At 47.6% G+C, this 14,092-nt stretch overlaps 1 protein-coding gene across 2 annotated transcripts in view; it reads left to right on the top strand.

Moving 5' to 3' along the window:
* The window catches only part of SYN3 (synapsin III), a 460,518-nt gene extending 446,846 nt beyond the window's left edge, over window positions 1-13,672 (top strand). For both annotated transcript variants that reach the window (XM_023631109.2, XM_023631110.2), the window contains exons 13-14: window positions 2,338-2,629; window positions 5,862-13,672. In XM_023631109.2, coding sequence (XP_023486877.2) covers window positions 2,338-2,629; window positions 5,862-5,994 — 425 coding nt within the window. In that variant the 3' untranslated portion in view covers window positions 5,995-13,672. The remainder of the gene's footprint in view (window positions 1-2,337; window positions 2,630-5,861) is intronic.
* Window positions 13,673-14,092: the final 420 nt, after the last annotated feature.

Raw genomic sequence — 14,092 nt, 5'->3', positions numbered from 1 at the left:
ATCAAATGATATATTGCTTTTGAAAGTTCTTAGAAAAGTTTGGAGAGCTATCCAAAAGTAAGGGATAATTCTTCTCATTGTTTCCAAAGTAATGTATCTTCAGTGTGAAAAGCATCAGTGAGCAAAAGAAAGAGAATTAAAATCCTTCAGAATCCCACCACTTTTGTTTTTTGTGTGTGTGTGAGGAAGATTGGCCCTGAGCTAGCATCTGTTGCCAGTCTTCCTCTTTTTGCTTGAAGGAGATTGTCGCTGAGCTAACACCTGTTCTAATCTTCCTCTATTTTGTATGTGGGACACTGCCACAGCATGGCTTGATGAGCAGTGTATAGGTCCGACCTGGGTTCCAAACCTGCACACCCCAGGCTGCCAAAGTGCTATGCCACTGCGCCGGCCCCCAACTTTTGTAATCACTGCTCAGTGCCTCATTACTTGAAGCATGGTCAGCAGAAGCATCACCTCGGAGCTTTTTAGACGTACAGGATCACAGACCCTGCCGGTATCAGTCGGCTTGGGCTGCTGTAACAGAACACCGCAGACTGAGTGGTTTCAAGAACAGACATCTATTTTCTCACAGTTCTAGCAGCTGGAAATCCAAGATCAAGGTGCTGGCAGGGTTGAAACTTCTCCTCATGCTTGCAGACAGCGCCTTCATGTGACCATTTCTCTGTTTGTATGCACACCCCGGTGTCTCTCTGTTCTTAGAAGGACACCAGTCCTATGGGATCAGGGCCCCACCCTCATGACCTCATTTAATGGTAATTACCTCCCTTAAAGGCCTGTCTCCAAATACAGTCACACTTAGGGTTAGGACTTGAAGTTATGAATTCAGGAGGGGCTTGGGGGTGGACACAATCCAGTCCATAACACCACCCGGACCTATTGTATCAGAATCTTTATTTTGACAAGATCCCGGTGATTCCCATGCACATTAAAGTTGGAGACCCACTGATTTTACTGTGTAACCTTCCACCCTTGCTTTTTTACATAGCTTTTTTTTTTTTTAAAGATTGGCACCTGAGCTAGCAACTGTTGCCAATCTTTTTTTTTGGTTTTTTTTCTGCTTTATCTCCCCAACGCCCCCCATACATAGTTGTATATCTTAGTTGCAGGTCCTTCCAGTTGTGAGATGTGGGGTGCCTGCCTCAACGTGGCCCGACGAACGGTGCCATGTCGGCGCCCAGGATCCAAACCCTGGGTTGCCGCAGCGGAGCGTGCGAACTTAATCACTCAGCCACGGGGCCAGCCCCCACATGGCTTTATACATATATGCCAATGTAGGGGAGGAAGACATTTCCTCTTCCCAAATGTGGGTTCGTCTGGCCAGAGAACGAATTAAATTCACATGAGACAGAATAGCAAGAGAAAATTAAACAAAGCTTTATGAGGAACCATGGCCCGGGGCCTCTCTTCCCGAAGGAAGAAAGGGCACCGAAGAAGTGGGGTGCACGTGGTGGTTATATACCCCCAAACAGGGTGTTTCACATGTGATTGAAATGTCCCTTTTACAATAGTCACAAGGCCACTCTGTCAGCACAGAACTGGATGGAAACGACAGATAGGTCTGCTGTCCCAGTGAACGCCGTGGGGTGGCAGGTGTGTTGCCTTGGGCTGGGCGGAGGTGGGGGGGGGGGTCACAGATGAGCACCGCAATCAGTTCCCAGCCTAAAGAAAGATGCTTAATCTTTAAGGAGATGCCAACGTTGGGAGGGGGAGGGAAGTCAGTTACAGGAGGTTACCAGACTAGCACAATAAAATGCCGATTTAAGTCCTTGCCTTTGGTATTGATTAAGAGTTTTTAGAAAGAAGGTCATCGCCTTTCTTCTTCCTGGTACAGAGAGGGAGGCACCTTTACAGATAGAGATTTACCTTACAAATGTAAATGTGTCCTAACGAAGGGCAAGTTCCATTCCTCAGAGCCTCCTTCCCTGTCCCAGCTTATCAAAAGAAATCAGCCTCAAATAATCCTGATGCCAAAGAGACATATCCTGGGGTGGCCAATTCCAGGTCCCCACACCAAGATGGAATCAAACCATAGGTGCTGTTTTATAAGCTGCTTTTTTTTTTTTGTTTAGCAGTATATATTTATCATATATTGTCAACAATATCCCATGTCATTTAGCACTATTCAGCCACATCATACATGATGACCACAGGGTCTTTTGTTACATGGATGTATCTTAATGTCCCTAATCAGTTCCCATATGGTCAGGCATTTATACTGTTCTCAGTTTTGCACCGTTATAAAAAACACTGTGATGAACATCCTCGAAGCAATGTTGGCACACAGCCGTCTTTATCCTAGAAAAATGGGGGTGTAATAATTTTTTTGCCCTGTAGGGGGCCCTCGCCAATCTCCGTCTCCTCAGCCCGCGAGGTCTGGAAGCCCCTCCCAGCAGAGGCTCTCCCCACAAGGCCAGCAGCCCCTGAGCCCCCCGTCCGGATCTCCACAGCAGCAGAGATCGCCAGGCTCTCCACAGCTGTCCCGGGCATCCAGTGGCAGCTCTCCAAACCAGGCCTCCAAGCCAGGCGCCACCCTCGCCTCACAGCCCCGGCCCCCCATTCAAGGCCGCAGCACCTCCCAACAAGGTGAAGAATCCAAGAAGCCAGCACCACCCCACCCGCATCTCAAGTAAGTGCTTTGGGAATTGGGAAAGGTCTAGGGTGGAGCTGGGGTGTGGGCAGAGCTGGGCTGACTCAGGGTCAGGGACCCAGAGACAAAGATCCACTGAGGCCTCACCCAGACTTAAATAGGCAGCAACGGGCCTAGTGGATGGAAACTGGGGGGCAGGCAGGGCTCAGCAGGTGAGAGTATAGACTAGGCCCCACCATGATCCTCCATATGCACCTGCCTCTGTAATTTCTTGCTGCATAACAAACTACCCTGAAATTTAGTGGCTTAAGAAAACCACCATTTCCTTTGTTCATAATTTTTTGGCCCAGCAATCTGTTCTGAGTTTGGCTCAGCTGGGAGGTTCTTCTGCTGGTCTCTTTCTGCAGAGTTGCTAGATAAAATACAGGATGCCCAGTTAGATTTGAATTTCAGATAAGCAATGAATAATTTTGAGTCTGAGCACATCCTCCAATACTGCATGGGATATACTTATACTAAAAACGTATTTGTTTTTCATCTGAAATTCAGGTTTAACTGAATGTCCTGTATTTTCATTTACTAAGTCTAGCAAGCCTCCTCTCCTGGGATCATTCGTACGACTGCAGTCTTCTGACAGCTTAGCTGGGGCTGGATGGTCTGAGAGGGCCTCACACACACATCTGGTTGTTGGTGTTGGCTGGCTCTGTGGGCCTCGTCCTCCAGCAGGCCGGGCCCAGCTTCCTCACATGGTAGAATTCCATCCCAAAAGGGTAAAGGAGAAGCTTCAAGGCCTCTCGAGGCCCAGCCTTAGAAGCCTCACAATGTCATTTCATTCCGTCTCATGCTTTTGGTCAAAGCAAGTTACATGGCCAAGCCCGGATCCCAGAGGTGGGGAAGTGGACTTCTGATGGGAGGACCTGCAACGTCACCTTGCAAACGGCCAGACCACAGAGCCGGGAGGAACGGTCGTCATCATTTCTGTAAACAAACCAACACGATACACATGCACATCCGCTTTCCTCCCGACCCCGTCACTTGGTTTGAGGTCAGAAAGATCCCAAATGTGTTTTCTTTGGAAAGTTTCTCCCTTCCTTCAACTCCAAACATGAATATGGATAATCATAGTTTCACCACTGGCTTCTGTTGTCTTCCTACTGTGTGCCAAGCACTTTACCTAGTCGGTTTTCTTTTTTTTAATTCTCACAAGCTTAGGAGTTAATAACTATTATTATCCCCATTTTACAGATGAGTAATCAGAGAAAGAGATTAATAACTTGCCAAGTTTCCACGGTTAGTAAGTAGAAGAGCTAGAATTGAACACACGACGTCCAGTCCACAGGTCATGCTAAACATATTGTTTCAAATAGGTAATACATTCACATGGTTCAAAGTGCTAAAAGATATCAATGATATCAGAAGTATGCACTGAAAAGCCTTACTCCCACCTCATTCCCATCCAATGCTTTCCTGCGTCCTGCTCCCCAGAGGGGGCCGCTTTTGTTACTTCCTTGTGTATTTGTTCCTCCAGTGTTTGCTTATGCAAATACAAAAATATATGTTCTGATTCTTTCCCCCCACTTTTTAACACAAATGGTGGTATTCGCTATCCACACCATTCTGCTCCTTGATTTTTACGTTTAACAATAAATCCTGGAGCTCTTCCACTGAGTTCATTATTCTCCTTTTCACAGCTGTATAGTATTCCACTGTATAGTTGTACTGTAATTTATCTAATTAATCTACCATAAATAGAAATTCAGTTTGCTCTTACAAAGAAGTTAAAGTGAATAACCTTGAGCACACGCTATTTCTTATGTGTGCAGGATCAGCTGTAGAGAAAATACCTGCAAAATGGTATTGTTGGATCAAAGGATAAATGCATTTTTATTGATAGATATTCACCAGTAGCCCTCCAGGAAAAATGGCATAGTGATTGACAGCACAGACTCTGGAGTCAGACTACCTGGGTTCAAATTCCAGTTCTGCCACTTAAAAGCTGCGTGACCTCAGAAAAATTACTCACCCTCTCTGTGCTTATACTTCCTCACTTGCAAAATGGGTACAATAGTACTTACCCTACAAGGTTATTATAAGGATTAAAATTAGTTTATGCACAGTCAGTGCTTAGAACACTGCTGGCATTATACAGGCATATCTGTGACAGCCTCTCACCATGTGAGAAGATGCAGCCCAGGTAATGCCAGGACAAGCAAGGGCTGTGGGACTTAAGCCAGGTTTGGACACTGACATTATGGTAATCTGGCTAGAAACACTTAAACCTCCTGGTTTACTGCTCTCACGTATTATTTGGTTCAAGTCAAGTCAGCAGGTGTTTATCAAACACTCGCTCCTTGCCTAGTGCTGGATAAGGACCCGTGCAGAACAAGCGAGGAGTAGAAAAAGATAGTCCCTGTTTTGAAGAGGATTTCGATTTGTTAATGGGATGACAAGACTGTGCATGGATCTCTTAAACTCGTGACACAGCTGTATCACCACCACCCCTGACAGTGAGCCTCTTGAGGGCAGGGCCTGAGTCACGTTCAACTCTGCAGCCCGGCCCCTGGCCCTAGACCAGCGCAAAGGGCATGCTCAGCGAGTAGCTGCTGCAGGCTGGCACGCTGCGCCCCGAACAGCAGGCACCGTGGGAATCCCAGAGCAGGCTGGAATCCGCGGCAAAGGCTTTGGGGAAGCGGGGGGACTTGAAGCCCCGAGTGACAGCTGGAAGGGCCTGTGGCGGGCTACACCCACCCTCCCTTTTACCCACGAGGTAGAGGACGCCTGAGCAGTACACTGCTTGCCCACGGCGAGAGGGGTCAGATGGCAGAGCGGGCTCTGCAACACAGGCCTCTTGGTTCCCGGACTCGTGCTGGAAGCCCCGGGAGGAGCAGCCAGGACCCCACGCTGAGCCAGCACGTTACCCTCCACGAAGCGGGTTTGTGCACACAGGCAGGAGAGTGGTCAAGTTACTCTCTAGTAACCCTGCCTTCTGAGCAGCCTGGTGTAGTGGAAAATGTGAGCCTTGGCTGCTCCCCTATCACTTGCATGAGCCCCAATTTCTGTACCTAAAAAAGGAGGGTACCCATGACCACATGGCAGGCTCAGTGATGTGTGTGATGTCAGTCACGGAAGCGTTGGGGTGTCTGGTTTCTGGTCTTAATATCCTCCTGATGACCAGGCTCACCCAGCTGGCTTCCAGGCAAGACCCCCACAATTCATTTCCTTGGGGGTCCAGGCCCTGTCGCTCCCAACCCCTCTCGCCTTTCTGTTTCAGCAAATCACAGTCCCTGACTAACAGCCTCAGCACGTCTGATGCGTCCCAGCGTGGGCCCCCCAGTGAGGACGAGGCCAAGGCCGAGACCATCCGCAACCTGAGGAAGTCATTCGCCAGCCTCTTCTCAGACTAGCCCCGTGCAGGCTGCTCGTCACACCCTCCCGCCTCCTGCCTCGTCTTCCTTCTCAGCCTTGGTTCCCGATGGGAACAGAATGGAGGGCCTGAGAATGTACTGTCTAAATGCCTCTGACCCAGCAGCTGAGTATCTTTACGTGTCCCCACTTTCCTTTGCCGTGACGTTCCAGTGTTGTCCCGCTGAGTGGTGGGCCTTTGAGAGCTTCCAGGTTCCTCAAAATGGGCCCTAAAGACGGGTGTCATATCACCCCACTCCCCGGATGCTTGCTTCCCTGCCTCAGACCACCAAGTGCGATGTCTGCGTGTGGCTACTTTTCACACTTCTTGTTGGTGTTTTGCTTGCCTTTGGGCCAAGGTCTCCTCTAAGGCTTGTCCCCCTCTACATCAAATGCAGACTCTGTAGTCGGGACCTCAGCAATTTAGGAGGCAATAATCTTTTGACAGTGTTTTGCAAACAAAAGGAGAAAAGCCCAGCCAGGGGCACCTACCACCGACCCACACTAGTTCCAGCCAGGCTCAAGAGACGGCCCCTCAGACCCGCAGGCAAGGCCCCACCAGGCCTGACCATCGGGGGGATCTCGAGGACAATGGAAAGAAACCAGATCCTGTGTGACAAGTGGGGCCTTTCAGAACACAACAGAAGCAGAGGGAAACTCTTAGAATGCTGCTCATGCCCAGACTGGACAGCCACGAGCAGACCACAGCTTCTTTAGGAGTCATTCCTGGTCCCCGCAGAGGAAAGGCCCTCCACTTCCGAGGAGGGCGTTAGGTAGGGTAGGGCTCCTCCCCCCTTCTGTGTTACACCACCAGGAATTCTCTCTGAATTCCCACCAGGATGTGGTTTCCTCCTCAAGAGCATAGGAGGAACCAGAGAGAATCAGCAGATCGATGACACAGGATCAGAGAGTGTGATGATGGTAGCTTCTAGGCCGGCATTTCACAAACAAATTACAAAATTACAAATTACAAGATTACAAAAGGGGTTCATGGTCACGCATGTTTAGGAAACACTGTTTTTATTTCTATTTTTGAGGTTGATGTTACACATTACACGTCAAAGTCTGTTGGGATTCCTGCAGTAAAGAAATTAGCTTTAACTTTGCTTAACCCGAACTTGACTAACAATTTAACTGCGGAGCTGGAGAACGTAGTCCTGACTCCCTTTCCAAAGCTCTCTGCCTATAACAGACTACCCCCCATGACCAGACGGGGTGCAGGGCTGTCCCAAACCGCCAAGCACCTGGTGCTAGAGCCATTGTAGGTGCCAGACCAGCCTCCTGGTCCCACACGGAGCCCGGAATACTGGGACAGAGCCAGGCTATCCCCTCTAGGCCCGCTTTGCCACTCAAGATGTGTCTTCGCCTCACTTCACAGGGAAGGGAGAGAGGGAGGCAGAAATGAAAGTGTCCGTGGCCTGGAGCAGCTTCTGGTCATCCCCAAGAGATATAGACTGCTTGGTAATCAGCTGAGACCTATCCAGGCTCCCAGGGGCATAAAAGCAGTCCTTTGGTCCTTCAGAGCCAGATTGGTGTGGTGAGGACAAGGCCAGAGACCTCCTCCTTCTCTGTGCATTGGGTCGCCTAGAACCCTTGACCTCAGAAGGACCTGCCTTCAAGCGGGCTTCCCAACAGACTAGTAGCTGGAGACCGGCTCAGTATCCAGAGTCTGGCTTTGTACCTGGCTGTCAGAGATCCACTTGGCCTTCAGAGTTGTCCTCTTCTGACTTGCCCTCTTTCCTCCTTCATGATCAGATCAGTACTAAGAGCAAGAAAACCTAGGCTACTTCAGAAGTCCTCTTTCTCTTGTTCAGGACCCCTGGTCTTGGATGCAGTAAAATGTAGCAGCCCCAGGGCCGGCCCAGGGGCACAGCAGTTAAGTTCATGTGTTCTGCTTTGGTGGCCCAGGGTTCACTGGTTCAGATCCCTGGTGCAGACCTATGCACTGCTCATCAAGCCATGCTGTGGCAGGTGCCCCACATATAAAGTAGAGGAAGATGGGCACAGATGTTAGCTCAGGGCTAATCTTCCTCAAAAACAAAAAATAAAAAGTAGCAGCTCCAGCTTGAGAGAGATCAGTTAGATCCAGTTGCCAGTGACCATTGAGAGCCATAATTTGGCAGCTGGAGACCGTGGTAGCCTTGGGTCTGCCTGGTACTGACTAGGATCAGCAGCAAATATAACGGCCACTGTGCCAGGTGAGTGGTGAACTGGTCCTCTCTATTCTGTCTCTGTGCTCCGTTGGTTCAGTGTCTGTGGGACAATCCTTGCCGGCATGGCTGGAGCTCCCTCTGCCCGGTGACACACCTCCCTCCTTTTTGCTCAGCCTCTGCAATGCAACAGAACCAGGCCGGCCAGGAGCTGCCAGAAATGCTTCCCAGGGGCAGCTGCGATGGCCCGTGGACAGTCAGACAGATGGAGCTGCTACTTTGCAGGCATTACTCTCAACACATTCTGCTCGACCCCCAACGTGGGTGGGGGTGGGCCTTGGGGTCAACACACCCACACCCATGCTTTGGGGAGGGCAGCTGAGGGTAGGGAGATCAGACAGTCTGTAATTCCATAGAACTTTTCTTCTTCGTCCTTCTCCTGCTGCCTGATGTCATTCTTTCACCACTCCCCAGCGACTTCTGGAGAAAGCCAGGGGAGGCAGAAGGAAAGGAGACATGGAGGTGAAATTCGAAATGTCAGACGTGGCTACCTTCTAAAGCTGTTCTGTTAAAAGAAATTTAACAGAAGAGTAGAAATATTGGAGAATGTGAGGTTTGGTGATTAGCCACCCCAGTCAAGGATCCTGGGAGTCCCATTTACACACACACACAAAAAAACATGCCTAGAGAATCACTGGAAATTGACAAATGTACATCCCATAATCCCATCACCTAATTTTCAGTTCCTAGTTCGCTTCCTAGGGGCCCTCTGAAGACACTCGGAGAAGTCACATGCTGAGGGAGCCACAGTCCCAGCCTCAGGCGTAAAGGTTCTAGGGCTCCTCCCTCCTCTCCTGACAATGCAGTTGAGGTCGCCCTAGTAGAAAGACTTTGGAGCTCTGCCCCTAGGAGCCTATTGTAAGATTCAAGCACAAAGAGTTACATGATTTGAAGTTTGGTTTCTTCTACTTAAAATATATATCTATATATTCCCCACATTACTCAGGGGCAGATCTTTCAAAGAAATAATGCTGTTCTACATTCTGAATGAAGGGGTGAGAGAAAACTTGTAGGGCAGGGTGTGACACCATGAAGCCCCGTGCTGTCGGAGGTTAGGAACACAGGGAATCCTTGAGGCAGGTGTCACTCTTCTGCCCTGGAGATTAAGAGCAGAAGAAGTCAATCTCACCTGATTCTCATTTAGTAATGAAACGCAGCTCAAAGTACACAACGAAGTGGTGACAGGCTAGACAAATTTTCTCAATGTGCAGAGCTGGCCATGTGCAGAGCTGGCTATGTGCAGAGCTGGCTTCTTTCAGACCAAAGGAGACAGAATTGCTGGTCATATGGCCCAGAACATGTATCTTTGTCAGTCTCCCCAAGTGTTTTGAATGCATATTCAAGACAGACCAGCAGCCCTGAGCCGAGCTGTGTAGGAGAGCCACCGCAGGAGAAAGGGTATTGATACGGATGCTTACAGCCAGGGACCCACTCCTTTGGTGAGCAAAACTAATGGCTCCATAAGCAATGACCGCGTGGCTTAAATTTTCCCACTTTCCTAGATTCAGTTCTTTGTCCCTAAAAGCATCTCAGCATTCGAACTCATCTCCCAGATACTGACTACAGTAGCACAAACTCCTTTATCAGGCCAGGCATACTGATTCTTACAACCATGCCAGATGACCCATGACGTAACACTAGTTTATACCCAACACATTTAAACAATTTCTCCCATTGGTCTCCCATGTGTATGAATATAGAGACCAAGAATGGTCTTGTGGAGAAACAGTCCCCAAAATGGGCTGTTTTCTTACATAGGCTAGCACATGTCCCTTCCAAACATTTAACCTTTAATAATTGTGACAATTTGAAATGGGAAAAGACAAAAAGTGGGGAGAGGAGTCACTCTACAGAGATTCGGAAAGGTCGCATTAGTCATTTTTTGCTTTGTTTCACAATTTTGACCCAAAGAAGGGCTAGCATTTGCCTCCGAGCTGACTTGGTGAGGCTGGAACATGACAAAGATCCATTTGGTTTGTGCCAATGTATAGCACAAAGATGGCGGATTCAACACTGCATCCTCGTGGACACCTCCCCCAGCCAGAGGAAAGGTCTTCTTCCAGATTTTCCCACCAGCAGGATAAAATGGTACTGCAGGCGGATGAAATGCGCAGTCAGCTTTCCAGGGACACGGGGATAGACACCCTTTCTCTTCCATCAATTCTCTGCTCTCTTCATTACTCCGTTCCCTCCTAACATTCGGTCCCTGCTGATGGGGCAGTGAGTTCTACCCTTCTGAAATTTCAGGGGCGATGGGCCTTCACTTAGATGGTGACAAATACAGTAGCAGAGCCCACGAGCTGACTTCATCAACCACATTCTGGAAGTTCTCATTTGAATTTGCTGTGAAAGTGTCCAAGGGGAAAGCCAGCTGGTGCATTCATTTCATGAATGAGCTATGAGAATAAGGCACAGAGCACATGGCTTGGCACACAGTAGGTGTTCCAGACATGTTTTCGGTTGGCCTTCCAAGAAAACTATGAAATTAATAAAATGTGAATAAAGTGTTAAAATAAGAAAAAGGCTGCTTTCTAAGAATATCAATGAGAGGAAGTCACTTGCCCAGGAATAGAATTAAACCAATGGGGAGATTAGCAAAATCAGGTAAGAAGCTGAAGAAAATCTACGGCAGTTTTTTTAACCTCAGAAAGAGGTTTCAGACTCTAAACTGAGTCTGAGAAGGAATGGGAGCAAGCAGAACTGGGGGTCATGAACCACCTCCCGAACCCCATGGTGAGCACAGCCCACAAAGAGGTGAGTTGATTGCAGGGCTGCCACGGCGGGGAGCCAAAGGGACGAGGTGTCATTGTCAGCATGGTCAGAGGCGGCTGTGGCGAGGCCAGGACAATGCTAAAGCTTGTACAGCAGAGACCCAGGACCCAGGAGTCCCGTCCAGACCATACACCGCACAGCGGCCCACAGCAGAGCTTCCCAACCAGCTCGAGCCATCCCGCAGGCACACAGTGTCCTTTCCGAGCCCTGCCCCTCCGGACGCTGGAGAGTAGACTGAGTTCTTGTGCTTCATCCAACTTCATAAAACAGGCCGGTGACTCATTTTATGTGTTTAGAACTGGTGAAAGGATGCAGGTTGGAGTCACGGTTCAAGCTAGTTAAGTCAGCCTTGCAGAATCAAGTGGTACCTTAAATATACTGGAGAACTAACTCACGGCCCAAGAGTACTTTCACGTGGATTGCAGGTTTTTCTTTCTAGAGAGCATGCTGGCTGCTTACCGACTATACTGACGAGGGTCAAAGCTGTCCTGGACTCCCAAGTGGTCACTGATTACATTCAGGGCTACAGTCTAATGTTTAGACTCTAATAGAAGGCGGCACTTCTGGTTTGGTTGGAGACAAATTAGAAGGTTGGGCGACAAGCAAGTGAAACCAGTCCATTAACCGAACACAATGCACAGAGGCTCCCTTGTGTTTCCAGACAACATATGCAGCCGAAAGAGATGCAACCTGGACACTCAGCCCATGTACTCCAAGCTCTCTCAACCGGCAGGCCAAGAGGAAAGGCTGAAAATGGCTGGGAAAGGTTTTTTTGAAATTAGTGAGACTTTCCTCTAAGGGAAAGCCAATCTAAAAGTAAAGATTCCTTCTACAATGTGTGTTGATCCTTTAAAATCCTGAATACCTTCTGTTATTTTTATTCTGACTGGTCCCTTCATTTTAACTTCAATTTCCAAACTCTCATGTTTTAAGTCTCTGCTCTCTATGGTCTTTCACTGAGCAGAAACTAACATTTCCTTGCCTCTCAATTAACATTTTACCTGTTTTGCTATGGAATAGCAGAAACTTCAGTGCTATCACCTATTGGGGAATCCCAGAGAGGTATCTAAATTAGTTAAGATTAAACCTTTATTTTATGTGACCTACCTAGTACTTCCCAATAATCTTACCCACTCCACATCTTCCACATGAAGCAGAGCCTATCCAGAGGAGTCCTAACCGTGCATAGGGCACAGCAGAAAACAGGGACCTGCCCGGCTCCTCCCTGAGGCTCTGGGATTCAGGAGCGACCGTCCAGGGTAGGAGAAAGGCAGGCCTTGGTGCTGGGCCTCAAGTGTAGGGAGCAAAGTGGGGAGTGTCCAGCTCCATAAGAATAAGGATTCGAGATAGTAAGCTGAGCAGTGATCTCAGGAATTGGAAAGAGCCAAGCAAGGTGACAGAGGGCAGAATTCAACTGTTTTTCCACAGGGAATCACAAAATCTTAAGTTGGAAAGAGAAGATGCCTCCCATGATTTGATTTGATTTCCAGTCATGCCAAACCATATCTTTCATTTATAAAGTGAGAAGCGGTGGGGGAGAGCAAGCTCCTGTTAATAAAAATAACTAAAGGGGAAAATAAGGGGCCACAGAAAGTCGTTAAGGCTACAAGCCAATGATGTAGACCCGCATCTTACTAAAACGCATACCACAAGGCTCTAAACTATCCTGCTTCCGTTACAGTTTATTAAGCTGATGTCAGAAAACCATGCGCAGAATGGACTGCTGCCAAACTATGATTTCGTTCTCATTATACATCAGCAATATATAAAAACTCAACAGTCTCAGTCTAATGAAAAGAATGTAGGATTTTACAGGCTTCTAACGATAAATTTAGCTATTCAAGAGGAAAAGCTTTGAGGATTGTTTTAAAAATTTAGAATGAATTACTACAAGGACTGCAAATTTAGGTGTATGGCACACGGCCAACATCCTAAACTAAGATTTGTAACGTATGCCAGTAAGTCTGAGACGAGGTCAGAAAGTGGAACCTGCATCCATGGACACCAGCACCATTCATGGACATCTCGAGGACCATTCAAAAATGACTGCATTTTGCAAACTCATTTTTATAGTGCTTGGTGCTTCTGGTCATCACTATGTCCACCCACACCCACACACCGGCACACTGCAACCTACTATTACAAGGTCACAAAGACATGTATTGAGGAACTAGGATATATTTGGACCCATCAAAGCATCAGGATGATTCTTTCAGCCCAGGCCCAATTAAAGCCCAGTGGACACTTGTTTTTTAAAAGCTGTCCTACAGCTCAGATATTAGAAAATACCACAGAAAGATACATCAACAGCCCCAATCTTTTACATATACAGTAAGCTACTAAAGGTGACATGGCCTCTGGGAAATCATATTATTGACTAAATTTTCTTCACTGTGATAGAAATAAAAACGACTATATGTGTAGCAACAAAAAAATATTTTCACATGTATGTAGGACTCAAAACATTCTTGCAGCACATAACATTCCAAGCCATTTCCTTATATGCAAAACAGATTTTTTAAAAAGCAGGAAGACACTGGCAATATTCCTAAATATTTTCTCCAGATACTGTTTTATTCCTGTGTTGTGATTCAGAGTTTAATTTGTCACTACAGCATGTTTCTATAGTTGTTTGTATGATAAGACACTGGTGTTTGGCCTTTTTCTTGTAGGAAAAATAAATCTTGAATTTTGTGTATCAAGTCTTAAAAGCAGCATGTTCTTCAAATACTAAGAGGCCATCTTTGAAGAACGAGTTCCTGACGAGCACTCAAAAAGCAGTAAAACTTTGTCCTTAAAAGATGTCATCTACTTAGGTTACAAATTAGGCACCGAGGGTTCAAAACACAAGGAAAACAAATTGTAACTCCACTCCAGGAGAAGCCAGAAACGAGAGTCCCTATAACCCAGTGGTCGTCAACAGCGCCGCTCCAGCCCAGGAAGGTTCCCCACGGAACCTGGGGAAGAGCTGCAGAAAGAGGGAGGAGTGGACCGAGCTGGCGGCTGTCCACAGCACCCCCCACGTCCCGCTTAACCAAATCAGCTCTGCTTTTATTCATTTCATGTAGCAGCCTTCTGCAAACAATCTCATTTGAAGAAAGGGTGCCACTAAAAATAA

Source organism: Equus caballus, chromosome 28 (genome assembly GCF_041296265.1).
Source record: "Equus caballus isolate H_3958 breed thoroughbred chromosome 28, TB-T2T, whole genome shotgun sequence".
In the NCBI taxonomy this organism is placed as follows: Eukaryota; Metazoa; Chordata; class Mammalia; order Perissodactyla; family Equidae; genus Equus; species Equus caballus.
The sequence above is the reverse complement of the archived record's forward strand: the minus strand, read 5'-3'. Positions and strand labels throughout refer to the sequence as shown.